General features: G+C 45.9%; 2 protein-coding genes across 16 annotated transcripts in view; one reads left to right on the plus strand and one right to left on the minus strand.

Moving 5' to 3' along the window:
• The first annotated feature begins 605 nt into the window (after positions 1–605).
• Positions 606–11071, plus strand: Syt15 (synaptotagmin XV). Of its 3 annotated transcripts, none has more exons than XM_017316056.2 (8): positions 606–830; positions 1664–1838; positions 2349–2491; positions 3494–3789; positions 5558–5728; positions 6663–6783; positions 7652–7831; positions 8689–9962. In XM_017316056.2, the coding sequence occupies exons 1-8, from the start codon at positions 824–826 to the stop codon at positions 8829–8831; spliced, it is 1236 nt and encodes a 411-aa protein (XP_017171545.1). In that variant the 5' UTR covers positions 606–823; the 3' UTR covers positions 8832–9962. The 3 variants fall into 3 exon arrangements, with proteins under 3 accessions (XP_017171545.1, NP_852682.1, NP_795905.2); NM_181529.4 differs by having other exon boundaries at positions 696–830; positions 1643–1838; positions 8689–11071; NM_176931.2 differs by lacking the exon at positions 8689–9962 and having other exon boundaries at positions 696–830; positions 1643–1838; positions 7652–8390.
• A 6526-nt stretch (positions 11072–17597) lies between these two features.
• Positions 17598–27420, minus strand: part of Shld2 (shieldin complex subunit 2) — a 73704-nt gene continuing 63881 nt past the window's right edge. For 5 of the 13 annotated variants that reach the window (XM_006519652.4, XM_017316219.2, XM_011245218.3 and 2 more), the window contains 4 exons: positions 25812–26018; positions 21937–22165; positions 19488–19603; positions 17598–18236 (listed from right to left, as the gene is read on the minus strand). In XM_006519652.4, the coding sequence (XP_006519715.1) occupies positions 17998–18236; positions 19488–19603; positions 21937–22165; positions 25812–26018 (791 nt within the window). In that variant the 3' untranslated portion in view covers positions 17598–17997. Of the gene's footprint in view, positions 18237–19330; positions 19604–21936; positions 22166–25811; positions 26019–27420 lie in introns of all 13 variants that reach the window. The other 8 variants (XM_011245216.3, XM_006519648.4, XM_006519645.4 and 5 more) reach the window with 5 other exon arrangements.

Genomic DNA, 27420 nt, shown 5'->3' on the forward strand with positions numbered 1-27420 from the left:
TCCCTGCAGAGCCCCTAGGGGAAGCCTCTCATCATCAAAACAGCCAGATAAAAATCACCATGACAACCCTATATAGAGAAGATCCAGTTAATGATCACCTGGGTCAGATTGTCACCTTGGTAGCGGCCATCCCTTACACACTTTTTAAGTCACCGCTAAGACTGTCAAGGTGGTGAGAGCCTCTGATGTTCACTTGAATGCTCTTGAGGTGTTAGTGCTAACCTAAGTGAGAACGGCTTGGGCAAGAAATTGGGAGTGACAGATCGGGTTGGAAACCTGGACATCTGGCCTTGTGGAACCTGAGTTCCACACAGCTGCTGGGACAACTAGACCGGTAGGTCTGTGCACAGGAGCCAAACCGGGTTGGGGTCTAGAAGGAGGTGCAACTCAGCTCTCGAAGGACATCAGTGGAAGACCCTGACCGCAGGCTCCGCGCATGCCAGAGCCACCTTGTCCACTGCCAGACGCTGGTGAAGAAGGCTCTGCTCTACCCTCAGTGATGGGAGTGACTCCGTACCTGGCAGGGGCCGCAGGAAGCTGCTCGTGCCTCTGGCAAGGGCCCCTAGGACCTACCCCTCCCGCTTTCCGGACTTGCAGCAGCGCCTCCGAGCCCCTCCCGGGCCAGGGCCAGCACCAGGGCGGGGCGTCGCTGTGACCTGGGGCGCTGGAGCCCTGCCTCCCGGCCACCCCGCATCAGTCTTCACTTTCTGGAGGCTGCAGTGCGGAGACTCTCGGCGCCCGCCTGCCCGGGCCCCGCGCCGCGCTGTCCAGGCAGCAGCCTAAGTCTTAGAGCACGGGAGCCGCGCCGCCCAGGAGCTACCGGATGGCAGGTAAGTGACCTCACCTCCTATCCCTGTCTTAGGGCGTGGAGTCTACTCTCTGCCAACAGTTCAAATACTTGTCTCGACCCTGCCAACCTCGGAAATGGAGTAAAAGGTGTAGCTAGCTCTTCTCAGACAGTTACCGTTATGATGTGTATGGGTCCCGCCTTCTCAAGCATCTATCTAGAACCCTGAACCTGGGAAAACCCACACCCGCCGGTCTCTGCAAGTGAGACCAAGCCTCTAAGCTTTGTTGATAGCTCCAGGCATAGCCTCCAAAGTCCCTGAAAATGTGGGAGTCCAAGGATCTCCATTTTTTTTTAAATCAGCCTAACGGGTTACAATAGGCTTCACTGCCTGCCACCTCCCACCGAAAGCATGGGTTCCCTTGATAGAGGGCAGGGTCGGGGAAGAGACTGACTGGACACTGACTACAGATCTTGGAGTGTGTGGGGACTCCCATCTGATTCCAGGTCTCCCCACCACCACCAACCCCCAAAACTGAGCTCTGCCAAGCCACGGGATAGCAATTCCTTCCTGGACTTAAGTGCATGGCACCCACACCCAAGTTCACATCCAAACCCTAGCAGGAACCCTGGGAAGGTTTGCTTTCTACTCTGGAGCACAGCCGCCACCAAGTGCAGGGCCAACTGTTCCCAGGGGAAATCTTTTGGGCTGAGACCAGCAAACATTTTACTTATGTGCCGTTCCTGGGTTGGGGCACTGTCTAACTCTGCTCACTCCCAAGGACAGAGTTGTGTGAGTTGGTGGGTGGCTTTCCTCACCCGGCTCACAGCCTGCACTGGTGGTCTCTGCCTCAGAGCAGCTGGCCTTCCTGATAGGAGGCATCATTGGAGGGCTGCTTCTGCTGATCGGAGTGAGCTGCTGTCTGTGGAGGAGGTTTTGCGCCACCTTCACCTATGAGGAACTGCCAGAGACGTCAGACCCGGCCACCATCTCTTACTTCAGCAGAAAAGAGGACAGGCTCTACCAGTATTCTGGGACCCCACCTGGCAGGTAATGTTCTGGGCCTTTCTTTCTCTAAGGCTTTGCTCAGATTTTTGCTAGTGGGACAGGACAAGGTGGCAAAGCAAAGTTTTGTTGTGGGGTGCCTCTCTCAGGCTGTCAGCATGCTGGAAACTATGCCAAGAAACCCCAGAAACCTCACAACAAGCTGGAGGCAGGCGCTGTAACCCCATTTTCCTGCTGGCAAAACTGATTCCGAGGATATAAAAAACAAGCCCAGATACCACAACTAGGAATTATAAGCCAGACAGACTGCTGTCAGGCTATGCTCTAATTCCCACATCACACTATTATGGGTAGACAGACTGTGTGTGTGTGTGTGTGTGTGTGTGTGTGTGTGTGTGTGTGTGTGTGTCCCCGTCCTAATATAGCCCCAGAAGAGATGCTCTTGGCTCTCCCTGGCTTTTCTTTCTCCAGCCTCTGGCACTCAGCCTCTTGGCTGAGCATTGGGGTCACATAACTCATTTGCCATCTACATGTGGTTTCCCTTCTTTTGGACAGGCTACCAAGTGTACCATTTGTGGTACCCCCTTCTCACCAAGGTCGAGACTGGGTGCCCCTACATGGTGGTGATTGGGCTGTGGCCCCACAGGACCCCTGCCCTGTCCCAGAGCACATGGCCTGCACCTCCAGTGCCAAACCTGGTAAGTCGTCCCAGGACTCAGGCAGGGGCTGATCTGGCTAGATCTGACCATCTGCTTCCACTCCTGTGGCCAGCCCAAGGGTACCAGAGTTACCACGTGTCTCTGGTACTTTGTTCACCAAGTGCCTGCTTCACTCCATACTCATATGCTGTTGTGGAGTTAGACCTCACTGTGTTCCTCCCTCTGAAGGGGAGGGAACCACGACCTCATTTGTAACTGAAGCTGGGCATCATCAGTGCTTTGCCCAAGGATACAGAGGCAGCAGGAATTTGACATAGGAGCCCATGAGAAGGCTTTGCGGGTAAAAAGCACATGCCACATAAACTTGACTGCTTACATGTGATCCCCAGAATCCCATGTAAAGTGAAGTTCAAGAATGGGCTCCACAGGGTTATCCTCTGACACACAAACACACACACACAACCATGATGTCATGTGCATGCCCATATACACACACACATTATATGTGTGTGTGTGTATGCGTGCATGCATACATACATATAAACATACTCACAAAAAAGAAAAAGAAAAAAGAAAAAAAAACAAAAAATGTAAAGGGTTCAGTATAGAATTGGAACCGTGCATGCCCTGGAACAGAACTGGACTAGGTCCTGCCCCAGGCTGATGGATTGATTGGCCAACTGAGAGGGCAGAAGGATAGGGAGTGATCGCAGAGCTTAGCAGTCACCTCTTTCCTCTGAAGATCTCCGGGGTGCATTCCAGTATCCATTTGAAGTTGAAGAGTAAGAAGAAAGGCAACATTTCCTCACTCTGTATCCTCCCCTAGACACTGTAGAGAGGAGTCCGGCCAGGTGCAGGGGATGATGCATCAGGAAACACGCCCTGCTCTCCAGGATTGTGGGGACAATCAGGGACAGGTAGAATGGCTCTGGCATATAATGAGCTGCCTGGCCATGCTGTGGGTGCACCAAGACCTGGCCACTGTCCCCAGTGTCCCTGTCTTTCTCTGGCCTGCCAGACCTCCCTCCCTTTCTGTTGTAGGAGATGCATGTGAGATGGGGAGCATCAACCCAGAGCTGTACAAGTCCCCGGAGGACACGAGTGAGACAGGCTTCCCTGATGGCTGCCTGGGCCGGCTGTGGTTCTCGGTGGAGTACCAACAGGAGTCTGAGAGGCTGCTGGTGGGCCTGATCAAGGCCCAGCAACTGCAAGTCCCCTCTGAGACCTGCAGCACCTTGGTGAAGCTCCACCTGCTGCCTGATGAACGGCGCTTCCTCCAGTCCAAGACCAAACACAAAATTTGTAACCCACAGTTTGATGAGAACTTCATCTTCCAGGTACTTCTGGAGCACAGCTCCCTGGGAGGGAGCATTGTGCAGGATAAGCTGGCTTCCTACAGTAAGGGCTTTCCAGTAAGGGGTTTGGTTTGTCTTGTTTATTGATGAGGCTTAGAGATAGGTGGTCAGACACTGGGTTCCTCCTGTCCTGGCTGTCTTGGAGAAAGAAGAAAGTGAAAGCACATTTTGAAATGTCTACTCAATGCTAGGCTCTGGTCTCAGGAGCTGTTGCAAGTGACCCAATGACCTGGGCCTTATAGGCAAGGTCATCCAAGGAAGACCCTCAGGCCTATTTGAGTTGGGGCAGAAACTGCTTGTCCTGGTGGAAGTGTCAGGGACAGGAGTCATGGCTGCACCCTTTGGTGCCTTTGCCTTACCCTGAGTCTAAGGTTGGGTAGGAAGCCTGTGCCCCGTGCTTACAGCAGTCTGGGAACCACAGCAGGTGTCCGGCCTCTTAGAAGGACCTGCCAAGAGGTCTTGGACAAACATTCTCAAGAGCTGTGCAACACAATGGCCCGAGGGGAGGAGAGGCCAGTCCACTTCCAGAAGTATGTGATCACAGGGGGCTAGAGTATGGTTCAGGCCTTCTGCAGGAGGCTGAGAGCTGGGAAGAGGTGTGGCCCAGCCAGAGGAGGCCCTCCTGCAGGAGCGAGCGCTGGGAAGCCTACAGAGGGTGCCTGCCCTGCTCTTATCATTTCCTCAGGCTCTCACACCCAAAGGCTTTCTTGTTTGTTTGTTTGTTTGTTTCTTTTTCTGTTTTGTTTTAAGGGATTATCTTAATTATTTATTCAAAATTGATTTTTTTTCTTTCTTTCCTTCTTTCTTTTTTTTCTTTCTTCCTTCCCTTCTCCTCTTCCTCCTTCTCCTCCTCTCCCTCCTCCTCCCCCTCCCCCTCCTTCTCCTTTTTCATTACAGCTTGATGCTAGGCCCTTGCCATAGGGTATTTTAATATTAACTTTTTAGTATTAATTTTTTCTTTATTCTTGAGAATTTCATATATGTGCTTCCAATAAAACCTGATCAGATTCTCCCCGTTGCTGCTCCAAGTACCTCCATCCAAATACCCACAGCACAGTCCATGTTTGTGTCTCTCTTGAACTCACAGAGATCCTACTGCTTCTGCCTCCCAAGTCCTGGAATCCAAGGCAGTCACCTACACCAGGTTCTTACAGTCCTCCATTTCTCTGAGATGTCTCCTGCGCCTCGGATGGGGTGAGGGCTGAAAAGGATGTTTCATTCAGGGATAAGCACTCTGTCTCTTATTATCTGAAGTTTGACCAGTTAGCGCGCCCCAACGTGAGCCTGGCCTCCGTGCTCTGGGAAGACGGATCTGAAGATACAAATCAGTACTGTTTGGCCATCTGCTGTAGGCCAGAAACAGAGATTGGGGCTTTACCATCAAGACAAGAAGAATCATGACCCCATCTCACAGTTGTGAAGCCACAGCTCTGAGAAAAGAGAGCCCATCTCCACAAAACCGGGTCATGATTTCTGGCACACCTTTTCTACAAGTAAACACGTTGCAAGGGCAGATTCTGGTTACTAGGGTACCAAGGAGCCCCAGGCAGCAATGGGTACAAGTCCTCTCAAAACACTGTATGATGAGGCCCAAGCCTATATATGCACTGCCCCAGGATGGGGCCTTGCTGCTGAGAGGTTCCCCAAGGAAGCCTGGGTTTGGATGTATATCCTGTCTCCAACATGTTATATTTTCCACCTGGTCCCTACTCCCAGACCTGACCCTGGCCTGGGTCCTCTCCTTCCTTAGGTATCCAGCAAAAGTGTCACCCAGAGAGTGCTGAAGTTCTCCGTGTACCATGTAAACAAGAAGAGGAAGCACCAGCTCCTGGGACAGGTGCTATTCCCATTGAAGAATGAGACTCTGGCAGGGGACCACCACCGTATCATCTGGAGAGACCTGGAAGCTAAGAACCTGGAGGTGAGATGGTACACTTGGTATCGGCATACTGTGGGTAACCAAGATATGCACAGGGCCCCCTGGCACCACCTGGCCAGCACCTTCCCTTCGGGAGGTGGGGGGGGGGGGGATGCCGTATCAGACTTGTAAGGAAGGATTAGAGGACAGCTTGCAGGACTAATTCTCCTTCCACCACACAGCCCTTGGAGACTGAGCTTAGTCAGGCTTAACCTGCTGAGCCTCTAGCCTGTACCACAAATTGGAAGCCAGCTTGGGCTATGGAAGTGAGCCTCTATCTCACAAAGACATGCACATTTGATTCCCACACAGGTCAGAAGGCTGTGAAAGGGGACACACCAAATGGGAATGCCTAGGTCCAGGGAAATGTTTATCTCTCATTTCCAATTCCTCAGGGAGGACCCATGTGAGCCCAACCAGGCTTTAAAATCCAGAGATTAGGCTCTGGTCCATTACTACAGGTTAGGATCTCTTATCCAAAATGCTTAGGACTGGGAAGGTTTTAGATTTTTTTTAAAGATTTTTGCAATATTTACATATACTTAATGAGCTATCTTGGGGAGGGGACTAAAGTCCAATTCAATGTACATTATATGCACATTAATTGCAATGTGCAGATATAACTTTACACAGTATTTTAACTAACTTTCAGCAGAGGTAGAGAAATGGCACAGTGGGTAAGAGTACTCACTGGAAAAAAAAAGAGAGAGAACCTGAATTCACATCTCTAGCACCATATGAAAGTCTGGCATGCAGTCTTATAACCCTGTCACTGGGCATGGATGGAGTCTGGGAGCTTGCTGGCCAGTCAGTCTAACACAGAGGACTTCCGGTTCCATAAGAGACCATGTCTCAAGCAATAAGTGACAGAGGCAGAGAGTGATAGAGGAAAGTGCCCAAAGTCCTCTTCTGGCCACTTCTGTCTCTGCCTTCCTAGCCCCCCTCGGAGTTTGGTGATATCCAGTTCTGCCTCAGCTACAACGACTACCTGAGCCGCCTGACTGTGGTCGTGCTCCGAGCCAAGGGTCTCCAGCTCCAGGAGGACAGAAGTGTTGTCAGTGAGTCACCCCCGATCCTGAAGAAGGTTCCTCCTAGTGAGCCTAGCCAGGGCTAGGCAGAGTCTGACCTCCCTACCAGGCATCCAAATTGTGCTTCCCGTGCCTAAGAGCAAGCACCCAGCACTTCCTCTGCTCTGTCCTCCCTCTGCGGATACCTTTGGTATCAAAAGCCTTTTCTAAGGCAACAGTAGGTGCCAAGGGCTCTGCCTTGACCGGAGACCTTGCCCTGCCCCTCTTGTTCCTCAGTGCAGTGTCTTGGTTCTTCAAACTGCCTTGCCTACCTGGCCTGTCCCTTTGCTGAATGGTTCCAGTGTCTGCAGGTTCAGCCCCACGCTTCCCCATGCCTAAGGAAAGGCTCCTACTCCTTGGGGGGGACTGGTACCCTAATAGTGCTATGCTTCCTGGCCTTCCAGAAAACTGGAACCAGGCACTAATCCTGCTCACTTGATGATGCCCAGCCTGCTAGCTGCTGGAGTTCAGAGCATCTGAGCTCATCTGTACCCCACCCTGAAGACCCCAGCTTCTGAATAAGCAGGGGTTTGAGAAGGCCCAAAGCCTGAGTTCCCAACAGGCAATGCCTTCCCAGCAGGGAGGCTGGGCTATGGTGCCAGGTTCCAGTAAACTGGGCCAGCTGAGCGTGAGAGCCTCCAGTGCCAGAGGAAGGAAAAGGAAGCCAGGTTTCCCTGGGTCATAAAACATCACATTGTTTGCTCCAGCCACATCCGCCAGCCTGGGCAGCAGGGACCAGAAAGTGATGGGGATCTGGTGATTCAGAGGGGGCGCGTGCCTCCTAGCCAGAGAGCCCACTTTAGGAACTGGGCTTGTGCCCACTTCTCCTGCCCACTAGTGTATGTGCACTGCTCCACAGGTGTGTTTGTCAAGGTGTCTCTGATGAATCACAACAAATTCGTCAAGTGCAAGAGGACTTCGGCTGTACTGGGCTCCGTCAACCCTGTGTACAATGAAACCTTCAGCTTCAAGGTTGACACCAATGAGCTGGACACCGCCAGCCTTAGCCTGGTGGTGCTGCAGACCACAGAAGGGAACAGTAAGGCCTGGGGAATGGGAAGCAGGGGACATGGTGTTGGGGCCACTCAATTGTAGGCAGGACTCAATGGCTACCCTCAAGTGGAGTTGTTCCTGCCTCTGATTAAAGAAACTAGCTCTCAGAGAGGCTGGGACACTTGCCCACGGCCACGGAGCTTGCCGTTAGGTAGCCTGGGGCTCGTGGCCAGCCTTAGTCCAGTTGGACTTTGTCTGTAGTACCCTAGAAAGAGGTTCAAGGGTAGTTGCTTCTTCCTCGTTCTGGGTGAATTGTCAGAGATGTCAGGCAGTTGGTTTCCTGTCGTGAGTATTGTGTTCTCTGCCTTTCCTCGTGCCTTCCGAGATGGCTGTTCAAGGTCCTGGATGGGTTATCCTTGCCAGTGGTCCTGCACAACCCATCCACTAGAATTCACCGTCACTAACTACGAAGCAAAGCCACTGGGCCATGGCTGTTCTTGTGCCCGATTTGGGACCTTTCTCCCCAGTGGTAGATGATGGGTGGACATTACTGCCTCATGCTCTTGCCCGGTGTGCAAGGAAGCAATGGAAGAGACCTTCCTCCTACAAAAAAAAAAATGCTTTCTCCCATAGCAATTCAACATGTCTGGGTTTCATGTGACCCGGGGCAGGGGTCGGGGCAGTGGGGGACAGGGCTGCAATGCAAGCTCTCACCTCATCTTCTTCTCTAAGGTCCCTGGGGGAGGGAACAGTGCTGGGTGGCTCAGGCTCAGGCTCAGGGAGGAGGGGCTTGCTACTTCCTCCCAGAGAGCAGGGGATAGGAAACAAAAGTCTGTGCAGACCTTAGGATGAGAGTACAGCTTCTGTATTTAAGGATGTGACAAAGCTTTCCCTCCCCTGCAGAGAGCTCCCCCCTGGGCCGCGTGGTAGTGGGCCCCTACATGTACACCCGTGGCAAAGAGCTGGAACACTGGGGGGAGATGCTTCGCAAGCCGAAGGAGCTGGTGAAGCGCTGGCACGCACTCTGCCGCCCCACGGAGCCCTGAGCCATTGTGTCCCCATCAGGATGTGCGACACCACACCGTGGACATCTCTAACATTCAGTGGTGCACTGTGGGGCTAGCCTGAGCTCATGGGTGTTCATGTGCAGGAAGGAAAAGGGATACAACCCAGTTTCAGCCAGTATCTGACCAGGAGCCTCTCCCAACCCACCTAACCCCTCCGGATCTGCAGGGCTCCTGATCATCAAGGTCATGACCTCAAACAGGATCTCAGAGATTGAGAACTGATATGTTTGGTGGAGCACAGCTGCACATGAATGGGAGCACAGCACCAGCTAAGTCTCGCCACCTTGGAAAGCTGGTGGTGGGTTGAGTCCACTGCTGCACTGTTTTTCAAGCTGGGCATTCTGTCTTCCACCCAGTAGAGTGAACTGTGGGCCACTACAGGGAGAGCCCTACTGAGCAGCCCAACCACATACCAGGAGGTCAACGAGGTGGTCGGCACAGCTTGCCACATATCTACTCCCTGGAGCCATATAACCCAATGCAGCCAAATTTGCATGACATCTTGAGCACAGCCATCCTCTTCAGGATGCCACACCTCAAGCCCCACTCCAGGTGATCTCTTGCTGGGTTTCATGGTTACCTGGTTATCAGAATTTGGGCATTCATTTCCTAACTCTTACTTTGGACAGGTGAATCCATGGGACCATGGTATTGTGCACAAGATCGATGACTGTGACAAGAGGTATAAACTTCATTAGGTCAGTGGTCCCCAGAATCAAAGTCGCTGTCACCAAATGCCCATTAGTTGATCTAGTGAGCAGCCACTGTGCCTGTTATTTCTCTGTGTGTCTGTACCCTAAGCTGCAGACAGGCAGACAAGACCATGCACTATACTTAAAGCTGAACTCCCTGCCTGTATCTCTCTTGTCGTCTGCAGTGAAGTGACGGGAGCGTTATCTGTGCCTCTTTAGGTCCACTTCTAATGGCTATCAGTACGCAAATATCAGTTCTGCCTGACTGGTCCAAAAGAACACACCATCTTATTTGTTTCTTTCTCTCTTACTTCATGTACATACTTTCAGAGTGACTCACACTGCAGTGGCTTCCAATAGCTACACACACACACACACACACACACACACACACACACACACACACACGGAGATTCTTGAAATAGAACTACAGTGTTTCATCTGGAACCTGGAGGCCATGGATGCCACCACACTCATAGTCCAGCGTGAGACTCGTGATTTGCAGTGGTTTTTCCCTGGATGACCAGGGAAAGTTGGCGGACTGGTACATCTGACAGGCCTCTGAGAAACTGTAATGGCAAGAAATCAGCAGGCAGTGTGCTCTGAGGAGTGACAGGAGGAGCAGCCATATTGTAGGGACATGTGTAGACTTAGAATGGCAAAGAGGCATGCAGGTTTTCGTGGGCCAGTGTGAGCTCGCAGGGGCTGTCTCAGATCCTGTGACTCTAGAAGAAAGTTTTACAGTCCCACAGAATATCTTAAAATAAGGTGATCAGTTTCTCAGAAAAGTATACAATTTGATCCAATTTTATTTAACACATACTAATATGAGAACCCTCTGACAAATGTAGGTTATTCAACTTTCAATCCGTTAGCATGATATGTTTATCCACTTGTTTTACTTTTTTGGTTTTTTGTTTGTTTGTTTTTTGAGACAGGGTTTCTCTGTATAGCCCTGGCTGTCCTGAAACTCACTTTGTAGACCAGGCTGGCCTTGAACTCAGAAATCTGCCTGCCTCTGCCTCCCAAGTGCTGGGATTAAAGACGTGCGTCACCACCGCCCGGCCACTTGTTTTACTTTTAATAAGAGGGTTTGGGGATTTGTAGGAGACAGAGGGGTCAAGGGCACGACAAGAAAACTTACAGAATCAACTAAGTTGGGCCCATAAGGGCTCACAGAGGGTGAACTACCAACCAGAAAGCCTACATGGGTCTAGCCTAAGGCCTCTGCACATATGATATGGTATAGCTGTGTAACTGGGTCCTTAAGTGGACAGCAGGGGCAGGTGCTGTCTCTGACTCTGTTGCCTGCCTTTTGGTCCCTTTCCTCCCACTGGGCTGTCTTGTCTGGCCTCAACAGGAGAGGATGCACGCAGACCTGCTACAACTTGATATGCCAGGCTTCCGTGGGAAACCTCCCCTTTTCTGAAGAGAAACTGAGGAGGAGTGAGTGGGAAGGGAGTCGGGGAGGGGACTGGGAAGAGAGGAAAGGAGAAAACTGTCAGATATAAAGTAAATAAATTAATTAATAAAAAAAAGAGAGAGGTTTGAGGTTTTTTGTTGTTGCTGCTGTTATTTGTTTGCTTGGCTGTTTGAGGCAGTGCCTTCTATTTAAATCTTTGGCTGGCCTGGGGCTCACTATGTAGACCAGGCTGGCCCCAACCTCATAAAAGATCCACCTACATCTGCTTCCCAAGTTGAAATTAAAGGCATGCACCACCATGTCCTGGTTAAGAGTTTATTTACATTCTAGTTTTAAATTTTGAATTTTCATAATGCACAGGAAAAATATTTTTCTAAACATCTTTGATGTTTACTGTATGTGCGATCTTAATTGTAAAAAATAATTGAAGCTCTGTGAAACACAAGGATCTTGTCTGTTTCTTTTGACCCGCATCATAGCTCCACTGTGGGGCTTCAGAATATAGCTCTGTGCACATCAGCATAGTACAAAGACAACCCATGTGTGAACCCATGTGGAAATAAGCTTTATAATTACTATACAAATCTCTGAAAGAACATCCTGCTATAAACTTGATAAAGCATCTTACAGATAGTAATCAAACATATAAAACACAAACTATAAGAAATGTTAGCTGTGAGGGCAATTAACTATAAAAAAAGAATTAAAAACCATATATTCTTCTTAGATAGGCTTTTATTTTCTGAAGAAGATACTTTTTAAAATGAAATAGGGCTAGAGAGATGGCTCAAAGGTTTTTCCAGAGGTCCTGAGTTCAATTCCCAGCAACCACATGGTGGCTCACAGTCATCTGTAATGAGATCTGGTGTCCTCTTCTGGCCTGCAGGCCTACATTCAGGCAGAACACTGTATATACAATAACTCTTTCAAATAAATAAATCTTTTTTAAAAATCATGAAATAATAAAAAACAGCTATTATAATAATTTTTAAGTTAAAAACCTTAAACTTCTGTGTATGTGTGGGTGGCTGCTTGTCTTGTGTGTACACCATATGTATGCAGGTGCCCAAGAAGGCCAAAAGAGGGCACCAGAGCTCCTAGGAATGGAGTTACCTAATGTGGGTGCTGGGAACTGAACCCAGATCCTCCCGAAGAGCAGCAAGTGTTCCTAACTGCTATGAGCCATCGCTTCAGCTCCATCAGTATGGATTTTAAAGAGATTATCAAAATCCAAATTCCCATGCTGGCATAGTGACACACCCCTTATAATCCCATCATGCAGAAGGCTGAGGCAGAAGAGTTTCAGCTTTAAAGCCAGACTACATAATGAGTCCCTATTAAAAAGAAGATGAGGGAGGGGTTCGAATCCTTATCATAAAAACATTTTCCCTTCAAGCCCTTGAAATTTAGATTCATACATTTTTGGTAGAGAAGCCATTAGTAGTCATCTTAAACAAAAAGAAGCAGGTTTTCTGTATGTTCATAAAGCTGCTTTTAAGCAGACAGTGCAATAGGGATTGCGAAGCCAGTAAAACCCTGGTTTCTAAGAACATGGCCCATGGAGCAGTGTCCACCACTGGCAGCCTTCACCACCCACCTTGAGCCCTACAGTGAAGCCCAATACTCCAAACTGCTGTTCCTGACAGCTTGCAAAAAAAATAACAATCGGGTTATACTGGGGCAGTATTAAACTTAATTATCAACTGATGTAATTAACTTTCATAAAGGAGTTTAGAGGGCAGAATTCTTTAAGGGTGAGCAACTACTGGTCATCATAAGAATATAACATCAGTATTCTGCTTTCCCCAAAGTCAAGAAAACAAAGAAAAAAATTCTAATCTACAAGACAGCAGGAAAGGGAGTGTCCCATGACTATGGCACGCGTGGAAATACCGTATGAGGAAGCATGAATGGATATGGTCATTATTTAAACTAAGCATGGCAAGCCAATGGTCAGGTTTTGAAGAGTCCTGAATGTCCTTCTTCAGAGAATCCAACCAAGAGCTCTTCCTCTGTGGGTCCTGACTCCAATTTCTAAAAGAATTAAGACATTTTCCTCAAACTGCTTTCATAGTTAGCAATGAAAGTTCGACAATTCAACAAATGTTTCCAGGGGGGAAGGCCCCTGGGGCTGTCTTTGCCCGGCTGCCTTGGTAGCGTTAGTCTCCAGCTTCTCAGTTCCCAAGCTGCAGAGACGCTGCAGCTGCAGCTGCAGCTGCAGCCTTTGCTGCCCTGAACCGAGACTCTGCCCACCTGCTTAGCCTCTCGGTCAAACCCAGAAAGTTCCCGGAGAGCAAAGTGGTTCTCAGAAACTCTTTCATCCCTGTGCTTTGCTTCTGACTCAGGGGCTCTTTTTAAAAAGGTCTGTGCTTCATCCAGCTTTCCCCCTTGTTGTTAATGTGAACATCTATCTGCCTCTAGCGGAAAAAGAAGTCCTTTCCCAGAAAAAGAAGGCCCAGCTTGGTGGAGGGTGGGGAGGTGGCAGAATGGCAGCAACTTGGTAGGTAGAGCCAGGAGAACCAGGATTCAAGGACAGCCAGTCAAAGACAGTGGGTGAGCTGCTGTCTTCACTTGACTCTGTGCATAGCAAATGACCACGGGTTCTCAGTGGATGCAGCATCAACATTTTTATCCTCTGCATCTGTGGGTTGGCCGAGCAGGAGTTACCCCAGGTGAGGTAACTTGTTCTCACGCCGTGGGTCTGGATGGGCTGGGGGATCCTTACCAGAGCAGTGCCATGACTGTTCACACTGACCACCAGCTACCCAGGGACAGCGCCTGTCGAGATGGAGGCAGAAGCATAGGAGAGCATGTTTTTTGTCTTCTGCTTGTATGGTGCCCCTAGATATCCCTGGGCCAAAGCAAGCCATATGGCCAAGCTGAAAATCCAGGGTCAGAGAAGTAGACGTGCCTTTTTGGCAAAGCTACACAACAGTGGGCACAGCTCCAGGGAGGGGTGAAGAATTTGAGGGGCGATGTGAGGCAGCCCCAGGGGCCTGTGCTCTCCTGAAGGAGCATCTCTGGGGGAGAGCACTTCCTGAAGCTGCCTACTGGCCTTGGTGTCATGGCTGCCAATTTGGCATCCCATAATGATGTGTTGTAATTTGTGCAGTCATTTGTCAATTATGCTTTTCTTACTTTTCTGTGTGGAATGTCTGCCCAAATTACTTCAAGAGCCATGAGCAGCCTGTGCTCATCACTGTCAGAGGATAATTAGCAGAGGAAGGGAGATTATTTTTCACTTTCTTGCTACTTTCTGGTCTCCCTTGAGCACTTCACAATTGGAATTTACCCAGAATTCTGTTCATAAGAGTTGGAAAAACTGGGTTGGCAAAATGGCTCAGCGGGTAAGAGCCCTGACTGCTCTTCCGAACGTCCTGAGTTCAATTCCTGGCAACTATATGGTGGCTCACAACCACCCATAATGAGATCTGACACCCTCTTCTGGTGTGTCTGAAGACAGCTACAGTGTACTTAATTATAATAATAAATTAATTTTAAAAAGAGTTGGAGGAATAAATTTTCAAAACTGACTTCCTTTTCCAGACAAAGGCAATCCCCTGCTGTAAGGGATTTGAATGGTGTTGCTGCAACAAACACTGTAGCAAACCAAGGTCGGTCATGGAGTGGTGGGGAGACCTCACTAAAGGGAGGTCCTGGAAGTTCTGCAGCTCGAGGTTCCTGCCCCTCAGGAGATCTTCCTCCTTGCCACATTCAGGCTCCGGCTGGGGTGACCAAGCACCTGAGAAAGGGGTGTGGTGGGGGGAGGTGGGGGAGGGGAAGGATGGACAGAAGCACAAGACGGAGCAATAGGACCCAGGCAGTGAGTTAGCTATAGCTGAATGCTGGAAGTGTGGACAGTCTACCTGTGGAACCAGACACTACTAGAGGAATTCTACTTAATTTACTTACTGCTCATGGTGATCAAAGCAGTCACAATACTGAGAAAAGAGGAAAGGGAAGGGGAGAGGAGAGGAGGGGAGGGGAGGGAAGGGGAGGGGAGGGAAGGGGAGGGGAGGGAAGGGGAGGGGAGGGAAGGGGAGGGGAGGGGAGGGGAGGGAAAGAAGTCATGGCACTTGTTCTAAGTTTTTAATCCAAGGAGCAGGGAGAAGCTAGCAACCTGATAAGAGAGTCTGAAGAGTTAATTAGAAAAATATAATGAAATAATTCACTGATTAGATTCCATAAGCTCAGCTCCTTCAACATAATTGACAAATCTCTTAATTGAGTTTAGCATGCAATTTTAAAACCAGACTGTAATACTTGACCATTATACTCCACTAATACTTTCTATGGAAGGAATGGTTTGCCTGAATCACTGTTTGCTTTAAGGAATTGTGCTTCACTGCGGAAAGGAGGAAGGAACAATCTCTTGGGAATTGAATAAGGTTTTGTACATCAGCGGGATAAGGCAGCACCCGAGCCCAGGAGAGATCCCTCCCATTAGCAGAGCAGGAAGGAGGACACGCTGCCTCCCAGTCCCCCGCAGCAAGAGAGCAGCTCTGGAGCTGGAATCAGACTCCAGGGGTCCGAGATGCTGTCGGTATTCCCTCTCATCAGAGCGCAGAACTGTGGTACTTTGCAGTCAGGGTGCGTGGAAAATAAAATCTTCCCTTCTTCCTCCTTAAACTTCTCCATCCCTCCCATGTTTCTGTGTAAATTAACCATTTGTCAGTAATGAGGAGGAGTGAAATCAGGCAAATAACCACCTTGGCTCTCTCGGTTTGAGCTTGCATTAGTTTGCTGACTGACAATCTTTCAGGCAGGAGTGAGCGAGCAAAGGTGGTCTGCCAAGGGACCCAGCCTAGCGCACTGTGTCCAGGGCAGGAGGGAGTAGACACGTGACTCAGAGGTGTGGCTTCCAGCTCAACCTAGGATAGCAGCCCGGCCTTCTGTGGTATGTCTCCACTGCCCTCTAGTGTTTAGCATCATGGTGGCCACGCTATGGCCACTCACTAGAATGGCTGTTACCTCAGAGCAAGTGGGGAAGGTTAGATCTAGAGCCAGCAGGCCACAAAAGCCAATATCCGGGGTGGCCCTTCCCAAGCACCACCTCTTCCTCTCTGATTGCTACACCTGATCAAGCACTATATAATCTATAGGCGCATACCATCTAAATATCTGTGATGTACAATGTACAGCATTACACATTAGCTAAGGAATGAGAAAAGGTGTATGCTAGTTTGTTTGCCCTCTTCATACTGTCCTTTGAGCATGACTCTTCTTGTGTGTCAGGGCTACACACCCTCCTGTGAATGGCATGGTGCTGTCTGTTATCCATTTACTGCTTGTGGACTCTGTAGTTTGGAGCTGTTACCTGGTGTGTAAGGATTCCTCTTTCCCTACATTCTCACCAATATTTGCAGTTTGTCTCCTTTGGTTGGGATGGAGGACTTTGAGTATAGTTTTTATTTGCCTGTCCCTGAGGGCTAGAGATGTTGGATATTTTCTTCATAGACTTAGAAACTACTTGGATGTCCTGGAACTCTAGACCAGGCTGGCCTCGAACTCACAGAGATCCTCCTGCCTCTGCCTTCTGAGTACTGAGATTAAAGGCAAGGGCCACCCCCACCCCCAGCTCACTTGTACTCCTTTTGAGAACTGCTTGTCATTTGTTGATTTTGTTTGTTGTTCTCTGTTCTAGATAGTAAAACACAGCTGACGGTTTCTCTCCTGACCTGTATGCTGTCTCTTTTCTCTGTGCTTCGCAGAAGTTTTAAAGTTATCTGCAGTTCCATTTGCCAGTTCTTGATCTTATTTCCTGAGCTACTGGAGTCCTTTCCATGAGGCTCTGCCTTCTACAGCCACACCAGTCCGAAGGTGCCAGGAAGTCCTTGCTTGTGTCTCTATCTTAGAAGTATTTTCCTTGTGTTTTCTGGTAGTAGTGTCAAAGTTTCAGATCTTAGAAGTATTGATCCATTTTGAATGCCTTCTGTAGTGGATGAGAGAATTCTCACGTGGTTTTCCCAGGACCACTTGTTGACACGAATGCCACACACACTGGTGTATGGCCTGGCACTGCTCCATCATACCTGCCAGGGGTGAGTTCTGCACCCTCTATTTCATTCCCTTCATCCACACGTCTGTCTGTTATTGTCATTGTGGCTCTGTGAAAGTGTCTGAAATCAGACGCTGTGCTCTCTGTCCTCAGGGGAGGCTCTGCTCAAGGGTGCTTTTGTTCCACAGGAATTTGAGGATTGTTTTTTCTATTTCTGAGAAGAAACTCACTGGGATTGTGCTAAGAACTACATTGAATATTGTAGCTTGCTTTCAGGGCTACAGCCATTTTCATGATACTAATTCAGTCAATTAACTTAAATATCATGGCAGGAGTCCCAGTACTCTAAATAGAAGCATTTGTGCCCCTCCCTTTGGCTATACTGAGACAATCGGTGCCAAGGAATTGGAATCTCTCCTGAAGTCTCCTGCTAAAGATGAAAAGGTGGTACCCTAGTCTAAGAGGAAGCTTGTCTCCCAGAAGGAAACTCCACACAGTGCTGACAACTTACAGGACAGACCAGGGGCCAAGAGCCCCACAGTAAAGTGTCAGTGGCAGGCAAGGATGGATACGACCACGCCTGAGGCCATAGCAACAGCACTGCATCCCTAGCCCAGTAGACACAGTTATAATGAAGGAAAGCAATTCAGTTTATAGCAGAAAGTCAGTGCTGGGGAGAATACCAACAGAAAAACAAATAATAAAAGCTTCACAGAATTTTCTTTAAAAAATTATGTATTTAGCACAATTATATTATGCTAATAAATTACCTATTTTAAAAACTCTAAGCAAAATCCCTGTCATTTCATTTCAAAAGATAGATCATAGGGTTGGATGGCTCAGCAGTTAAGAGCATTTTCTCAAAATCTACACGGCGGCTCACAACCATCTATTACTCTAGTCTCGGGATCTAACACCCTCTCCTGGCCTCTGTGGGTGCCAGGTACATACATGGTACACAGACATACACAGGCAAAACATTTACATACATATAATAAAAATAAATGCATCTTCAAAAGACAGATTGTTTCATCACTCCTTCCCAGGAATGCCTCCTGTGCCCTCTGCCCTTAGAGAAAGTCCTGGGCTCCACAGCTTACGTGAGTCAGGGCAGAAATCGAGTAGGGAGAAATCCTGTTGCAGTGGGTAGCTGTTCTCATCCAACTCGAAAAGGCTCTGGATCTTCAGCACACAAGGCTCAGCACTGACAGCCAACAAGGAATGGAGCAGGTCTGAGGCGACCATGCCGTAGGTGACCTCTGAGGAAGGCACTGAGGAAGAACAAAGCACACACGACACTCAGGACCCCACTAGCTGCACAGAAACACATTCTGAAGGTTTCCTGTCTCTCTTGGTTCCTCAAGCTTCACAGACTTACATCTTTCAGTTCTTGTTCTACCCCTCTCTTTCCAGCGTCCAATTGTTGAAGGGAGTCTAGGAAGATGGTGTGTTTCCCACTGAGCACGAAAGCAAGCACAAGCGACACCCAGACTGACAGCAGCCCCAGCCATCAGCTCCCAAATACCTGAGGAACTGAGGTCTGCTCCCGCCTGAAGTAAGGCGGCCGTGTCTTGGGAGCAATCAGGAACACGTGTTCTTGCAGGACCTGGATTTAATTTTCTGCACCCACATGGCAGCTCACAGCCATTCCTAACTCCAGTTCTAGGGAATCTAATGCCCTCTTTGAACCTCTTCTGGTGTTTGACTGTTTACACTCAATTCAACACTCAAACACATAAAATAAATATAAAAATAAATTTTAAAAATTGCATGTCCATATTAAAGAGGGCCTCATACTTACTGCTTTACAGTTTTAATCATAGTGGTGCATATATAAACTGAGTATGTCTGAGCTGAGGGTCTTGCAAATGGAATGTTTTGGGATGTTAGATTTAAAAATAAACAAAAAACAAATACCCCAAACATTTGTATATACAAAATAAGGTATCTTAGGGATAAGACTCAAATATAAACATCATTGTTTCCTATTTCTGGATTAGATGCTCAACTTTTAATTAACACAAAAAGCTACCCACTATTATGAAGCTAAGCAAACAAAAGACCGAGATTAGCTTGTCCACGTAAGGAGTCTGGGGCTAACGAGGACACACATGCAGCATGACCATCTGAGAGGTGGGATCCGTCTGCCTTCTTCTGGCCCTGACTGGCCCTGGCATCACAGTTGAAGATCTTAAAAAATCCAGTCATAAATTCATTTCAATGCATGGAGCTACACACTTCTTTGTTTCTTTTTAACTATGATGAGACTAGAATCCTGTATCTTTGCTGACCAATTAGGAATTTAGGCTAAAGAGATCAGGTGCTTACTTTATTCATGTATGAGACAGATGTAGTGAGCTCTCACCTTCTAACTTATGTAAGCTTGTATGTCTCACTCAAACTCAACTTCCCACTTTTATACTGACGGGGAACAGCTTTATGTACAGCACTGTACTCTTGGTGCTCCGACTGCTCCTGCGAATGGTTTCATAGAACACCAATGGATGGTGTTGCTGTTTTACCTATTACTCTGTTGAGGCAATCTGGAGAAATGTTGAGAAGAATCTGCTCCATCATCTTTGACCCAACATGGACACAAGTATTATATCTTCCATCAACTATGGTCATTAAAGCCGGCCTACAAAATAAACAACAAAACTTAGAATCAGACTCATAAGTAGTAAAGACAAAATGTGACTACAGACATCACACCTTCACCCACATAACTCCAGGCTCTCTTACCCTAGACCCCAGTCTCTTTCTGTCCACCTCTGCCTCTGTGTCTGTCTCTCATCTGCTCTTATTCTCTCTCTTGCTCTCTTCCACTCTTTATTTGAACAAATACAAACTGAGTCTCTATTATATGCTAATGCTGTTGTACACTCATGACAAGAAAAATCTGGTTCTTCCATCCATGGAACTTGGGAACCTGATAGGAAAGGGGGTTTTGTCTGTTGGTTTGTTTGCGCGCGTGTGTGTGTGTGTGTGTGTGTGCATGTTTTGTTTTATTTTGTTGTTGCTACTGTTCTAGCTGGTTGGTTGGTTGGTTGGCTAGTTGGCTGGCTGGTTGGGATTTTTTTTTTTGGTTTGGTGCTAGGGATCCAATTCAAGAGCTCATGTGTGTTGGTCAAATGCTGCACCACTGATCTTTACATCTAACTCCAAGATTAGAATATATATATACATATAATCATTGAATTATATAGTTAAAATTCTTTTTTTTTATTTTATTATATGTGAGTACACTGTAGCTGTCTTCAGACACTCCAGAAGAGGGTGTCAGATCTTGTTACGGATGGTTGTGAGCCACCATGTGGTTGCTGGGATTTGAACTCAGAACCTTCGGAAGAGCAGTCGGTGCTCTTAACCACTGAGCCATCTCACCAGCCCTATAGTTAAAATTCTTAAATATTTTATTGTGTGTGTGTATGGAGGACATGTGTGCACATACTATGTGTGAGTTAATATGATGGCACAGGACTTATTGCTCAATAATGTTTTTAAAAGATAGTGTACAATTAACTACAAATTGCAAGGCATGTATCTGAGGCCTGCCTGGGCTACATAGCAAGACCTTGTCCCATCACCCCTAAATATGTTACATAAAATGAATCAATACTTCATTTTGAAGGTCTTTAACTACTAACAAGTCCATTTCATTATGTTTGTTGTATACCATGAACCTTAATTCAATCTTCAGCAATCCACAAAGCAATAGTGAACTTCTGATCAGGCCTGGTGGCGCAGGCCTTTGGTTCATTGAGAGGCTGACACAGGAAGATCAAACTTTAAGGCCAGCTTGAGCTACAAAGTAAGTTCAAGGAGGCCAACCTGGGTAATTTAGTGAGACCTTGTCTCAACACAAAAGGTAAAAACAAGAATTACATAGAGCATTTGCCTAGAATAAGGCCTTACATTCAATCATCTGGATTGAAAACTAAGAAAAAAGGTAAGCTTTACTCCCTTGTTTTTATTTGTTTACTTTACTCATTCTGTTGTAGTTACAAGGTCTTGCTACGTCTCCTGGCTGGCCCCGAGCTTGAGGTCTTACTTTAGCCTCCTGGTACTGGGGCGGCCCACAAGCAGCACCAGGCCCAGCTTCACTCCCTTATCTCTAACAAACGCAGTATCTGCACCACATACAGGTTTCCTGTCCTTGCCTCTCTGCATCGTCTGTATGTGTGCCACAACAAATGAACTGCTGAATGCAGACGGACGTGGAGGTGCGTGAACATCAGGCTGACATAGGACTATTAGTTTGAGACCGGCCTGGGCTGCCTAACAAGACCTCGTCTAAAACAACACAAAAATAAATAGATAAAACAAAAATACTGAATACACATGTGCTTCCTCTTGAGACATTTAAATATTTATAAATAATAGGAAAGGACATAAAACATGAGTCACTTCCAGTCCTTTGTAAAGGACTGCAATTTTATGATTCTAAAAACCAATTATTCAAGACTCTGAACACTGATCTGAAAGCAGCGTGCTCTTCACGGAGTGAGCTGGTTAACACTTTCACCAGAGAACATACACTGACCAGCTTATCATTCACTTCTAAAGTAAAGGTGGAAACGGAAGCACTGAAGGCTAAACAAACATTTCCCAGCCTCCGCAAACAACCCGGGAGAGATCACACAACACTTTAACCTTTACATTGTCGTTATATACCAAGATGGGGAAATGAGTTCTGGATAAACTGTCAGATGTTGGTTACAAGTAAACAGTCCTCAGGATGGTTGTTCAAAGAAATTAAGATCTAGTTAATTCTTTAAAATAGTCTGACTCATTACTGGCAATTCTTGGTTTCATAAATAGTTATTTGTCACTTAGGGAAATTTTATTCTCCTCTTAAGTTCTTGGTTAGTTATATTATAAAGGGTTGGTATCTATGTTCTTAGTCATGTCCTGTTTTATGCAATAGGTAGTTTCTATCAGACCAACGAAATATCATTCTTTACATCTTACCTATAGAATATTTTTTTCCCAACAAATGGCAGGCAGCTCAGACACTGTCTGTAGATCCTGTTCTCATCTGTCTCTAGTTCTGACCCACAGTGTGCACAGCCAGCATACACAATACTGGGAAGAGAGGAGAAGATGCTCTGCAGAGTGCTGCGAGCATTCAAAGCTATCTTCTGAGCTGCTGCAGCAGAAAACACCAGCTCTGAAACCTTGGCTTTAATCAGAACCACTCCTACATTAAAAAAAAGAGAGAGATAATATAATTATTTGATTCAACAATAACTTTAACTGACAAACACAGCTAGCAATATGGTTCATTTACAGTCACACGATAAGCTGCACCAAGGTCTTGCTCTTGGAATTCATCCCTGCCTACAGGATCTCAACTTACTTACAGCTTCCATAAAGAATATAATGGAGGACTTGCCTGCAGCTGAGTGAGTTCTGGGTTCCCATTCAAAAAGGAATTAAGAGCAAGGTGGCGGATGTGGTTTCTTTTGTCATTAACTGTAACCTCAAGCATGTTAACTAACAATGTATTCATCTACTAAACATATATTGAGTATCTACAACATCTACTATGATCTTTGATCCTACCTTACTTTTGCCTTTCTGCATACTAACAAAGCCTACGAATCTATCTGAATATGACTCTCCTCTCCATACTCATTTAAGGTTTCTTTAAGCCTTCAGATTTATTCTTTGCTCTTTTGTTAACCAGCTTTTTGTCACTAAAACAAAGATTTTGGCATAACATAATAAAAGCAGAGCGATATATTTGGGCTCCTGGTTTCAGAGGTGTCAGGGTAGCCATGGTAGAAGGGACAGCACAGCAAGGCAGTTTTCATCACAGCAGCCAGGAGGCAGAGAGGGGGCTGGGGCTAGCTGGAGTTTTCCCTTCCCTTTTCTACCCTCTGGGACCCCAATCTATGCAAAGCTGCCACCACACTCGGAACAGGCCTCCCCCTTAGTTTATTGTCTTTGGAAATACCCCGCAGACTCATGAAGAGTTGCACTTCACTAATTTCCTTTTTAATCCAAACAAGTCAGCAACCAAGAGTAGCCGTCATGGTCCTCTTACAAAGGATAGGCAAGGCTGCATCCTGTTAGCCCGGGTTCTATTTTCTGACCATCTCTTTAGGAGTTCAACAGTGGCGACTCTCCTTGATGTCTTCCATTTGCCTTAGTCTTGACTAGGATGCTTTCATCATTTCTTCTACTCAGGCACACATTTCTACATGGCTTAGTGGGAATGGGTATTTAATAAGTGGTCACATATTTCATAAGCTATAGCAGACACAACACTGCCCTTTTCCACAGATACGTTCAATAACACACAAAATTAATGAGAAGTGCAATTATTTCAGAAGACTGTCCATATAATTCTGTCATTTTAGATATTTGGATACTTCTTTCAAAAGAGGCCATTCTAAAATGGACTTTGGTTTCAGGGGCAATCTAGAATTCTAGGCACTCAAATTATGCTTCTTATAGGAGAGACTGAGCATCTTCAGCTCTTTACAAGAGCCACCCTTCTCCAGCTTTTGTCACCAAGCAGACCCTTTTGGGAACTCTCCCTAGTGTGATAGCCCCTTTCTCTTGCCCTTATTTAACTTAAATAATAATAATAATCATAATAGCAACAGAGTAGGAAGAGTTATTTGTTCCTGCATGTTCTCTTTCCATTTTCCTATTTAAAACAAACAATGACAGAAACTATGAGTTCCATCCTTGTAGTTGACCATAAGATAGTGAAAAGAGCTAAGCTTAGGGGCTTTTTGAATGCAACCTATCACAGACTGGCTACAACAGTACAGCTTTGGTACCACATGGAAAGCACATCCCTAAAATTTCCAAGCATATTCACAGTGCTTGGTGTCATCCCCAAGCTAGTGACACTGTCTCTTTGCTGCCATTGATCACTGGGGTCCTGTGTTCTATTTTGTTGACTTCTGTGAGATTGTTTATTTCTATTTTTAAGTCTAATTCTAGGTTTCAAATGGGGAAGCCAGAAGAAAGACATCCATGTGCCAGCAGCAGGCGCCACTATGATGGGAGAATGTGTGATGGAGAGATGGGAAAGAGGAAGTCCTCAGTGAAGAGATAGAAGAGAGGAGAAGCTGAGGGGTTTGTACTCTGTGGAGAAAGGTGGGACTGGAGACTCGATGGCCCTGGCAGTGAGGAACAGGAGGATACGAGAAGGCTGTGGTGAGGTCCTGGCCCAGGCCAAGGGCCATGTCTGGGCTGAGACGGGAGACCATGTGAAAGTCTGAAACCTGTGCTCCCAGTGGGGGTTGGCAGGGGTGTGGTGACATGGTAATCTGAGTGGCCCACACTGTCACTGGAGGCCATGGGGTTTATTTTGATTCATAGTTTGAATAATATAATAGGATCGAGGCAGTTTACACACTGAATCCTCTGGAAGATGGTTGCTGGTGTCCAGATCACTGGCTCCCTTTCCCATTTCTATCTAGTTAGGACTAGAGACCATAGGATGCATGGTGCTGCCCACATTCAGATTGTGTGTTCCCTCCTAGTTAAACCTCTATGGAAACACTCTCACAGGTATATCCAGAGGTTATGTCACCTAGGGGACTCTACATCCAGTCAAGCTGACAATGAGGATTAATCAACACAATACATGTATGAATTAACATGACTATTGAGATTTGATCTATCATTTGACCAAAGCAGAGGAAGGTCTAGAATTACCACCACCATGTATAATGCCCCCACATCTTGGTTCCTGATACTATCTCAGAATGGTAAGAATATTCTTTGTATGCCAGAATCTGAGCTGACTTGGGTAACAGCACTTGGCTATCGTGCTGTCCGACCATAGAAGTAGAGTAAGAACAACCCCTAGAGACCCATAGGGATGGAAAGAGTGTCTTTACCACAAGCCAGAGCAGGAAATTTTACAACTCACAGAGCACTGGCAAACCCAGACACTTTATTTACTTCACAGGAAATTCATGGCACATTGGTGGCAGGGGCTGGGAGTATTGTCTCAATTTCCATCTTAAATAAGAAAGCCAAAAGCCAAGTAGGTAAGAAGAAGGAAATAATGCAAATTAGAACAGAAGTAAATAAAGGAGAAAACAGGAGAAAAAATCACCAATAGATGACTGCAATCAATAAAATGAATAAAAATAGAAAAAAAGAGACACAAATTGCTAGTATCAGATAAAATCAATAGCATTATCTATTCTATAAATATTCAAAAGATAGTTTAAAAAATGACTTCATATCAATAATTTTTGCTATGTCAATATTTTTTTAAAATTTGTTTATTTTATGTATGCGAGTACACTGTCCCTGTCTTCAGACACACCAGAAGAGGGCATCAGATCCCATTACAAATGGTTGTGAGCACCATGCGGTTGCTGGGAACTTAACTCAGAACTTCTGGGAGAACAGTCAGTGCTCTTAACCATTGAGCCATCTCTTCAGCCCTGCTACATCAATAATTTCAATGAACAAATTTCCTGAAAACTAGAAACCAAAATTCATTCAACAAGTAGATAATCTTAATAGCTCTGTATTTATTTAAATACGATGAATTCCTATTTAAAACCTTTCAACAGTGAAAACTTCAAAGCCTGAGACGGCGGTATACAGCTGTAATCCTAGCCATGGAGTGGCTACGAGCAAGACAATCATGAGCTGGAAATCAGGATAAGCTATATAATGATACGTAAAGGCAAAACAGAATACATGAAAAACACTAAGTGATCAAAAGACTGAGAAATCATTATCTGTTCAGCTACTTGTAGAGATCTACATTTCACTTTCATATTTAATTATATATTTTCTTACAAGTGGTAGCCTCTTTGCTTACAGTGAAACCAGCAACATTTTATGTATAAAGGTCTTACCTGAATATTTATCCTCTAGGTGAGTCGCTAAGTCTGATATCTTGACAAAGGAGGATGTATTTTTTTGAAATTTTGTTTTAAATGAAATTGCTCTTGTGTCATCATCAAATAGGCATTCACAGGAAGACCACAGTGTTGTATGTAATTCTAAGTTTTCTAGTATGCTGTTCCGCTGAACAAAAAGGTACTTAAATTCCCAAATAGAATCTTGAACAAAAACAAATAAAAAGTCACCAAAATAAATTCCCAAATAGAATCTTGAACAAAAACAAATAAAAAAGTCACAAAAATAAAGGGTCTACACTCAGAATCAGATTAAATATACTAACCTAATTAAATCAACTAAACCTAACTTTTTCACTAAAGAATTTGGGAAAGAAAGACAAAATATAACCATGTGTTAAAGGAAATGAATTTAAAAGCTACAGACTTTAAGATTTCTAAGAGTATCTCTCTAGAGTCCAGGCTTCTCTGACTCTCATTCCTCCTGCCTCTGCCTCCAAGTACTGGAACTGCAGATGTGTGCCACCACACCTATCTAGATGCCGTCTTTGTGATCTTTTCTAATGATGTCTTGGGCCCCTAAACAACTGCCTTTTAGGACAGCACATTCTAATCTTGACAGCTATAAAGTTTTTTTTTTTTTTTTAGCTAGTTGAGTTTGTTTAAAGGACACTGAAATGAACGTTTTGATTCCCTCATTAAGAACTAACTTTTGTTGTTTTGTTTTTGTTCAGAATTGACTAGTAAGTCAACTAGTCTACACAGATGGCATCATTAGATATTAGGTGGGTGCTGGGAACTTAAACAGGTCCTCTGCCAACAGTCTACAGCTGGTTACTGGAAAAAAGTTGAACTGAGAAATCTCCCTTTGCTTCACTGTAATTTTAAAGTTGAATATAGAAAAAAATATGACTGTTTGACAAGAAAGTCTCTACGGCTATTGCTTAAAAGTCAGAGGTGCTGGTGTGTTGGCAGAGTGCCCAGCATGCATGGGACCCTGGGTTTGAACCGCAGCACTGTCTAACCTGAGCGTGGTGGTGCACACCTGTAATGCACCCTCTGGAGAGTACCAGCAGGAGGGTCAGAAAGTCAAGATCATTCCTAACTACTGAGTGAGCAGAGGCCAGCCTGCGCTAGGCCCTGTCTCAGTAACTGAGAAAGCAGGCCTTACTGAGGTTGTCAGAATAGGTGCTACTGTGTCTAAACACGGGTTCTAGGGAAGTTAGGTTAGACAGCTAAGCTGTTTTATCAGTAAACTATGGCTTATGGCAAACTTGAGGAAGTTATGTTAGAAAAAATTTTAATCAAAATAAAATGAATTGTGGATTTAGGATATTATCACATTACAAATGTAGACATAACTAACTTTAGATAATATATGATTATCCAAATTATTTCCAAATATGTATCTAAATATAAATTGGGATTATCTGCTTAATTAGCTATGTTATGAGAGTACTTTATCTTAACTTGTTATGCATTTGAAATGGTGAACTGCATTTTAAAGTAACTGCATGAAGATGGCATTTGATTCTGTATAAATTATTTTATGGTCACCTAATTATTCTTGTGTTTGTTTATAACAGGATCTCATGTAGCTCAGGCT

This window comes from Mus musculus, chromosome 14 (assembly GCF_000001635.26).
Source record: "Mus musculus strain C57BL/6J chromosome 14, GRCm38.p6 C57BL/6J".
NCBI lineage: Eukaryota > Metazoa > Chordata > Mammalia > Rodentia > Muridae > Mus > Mus musculus.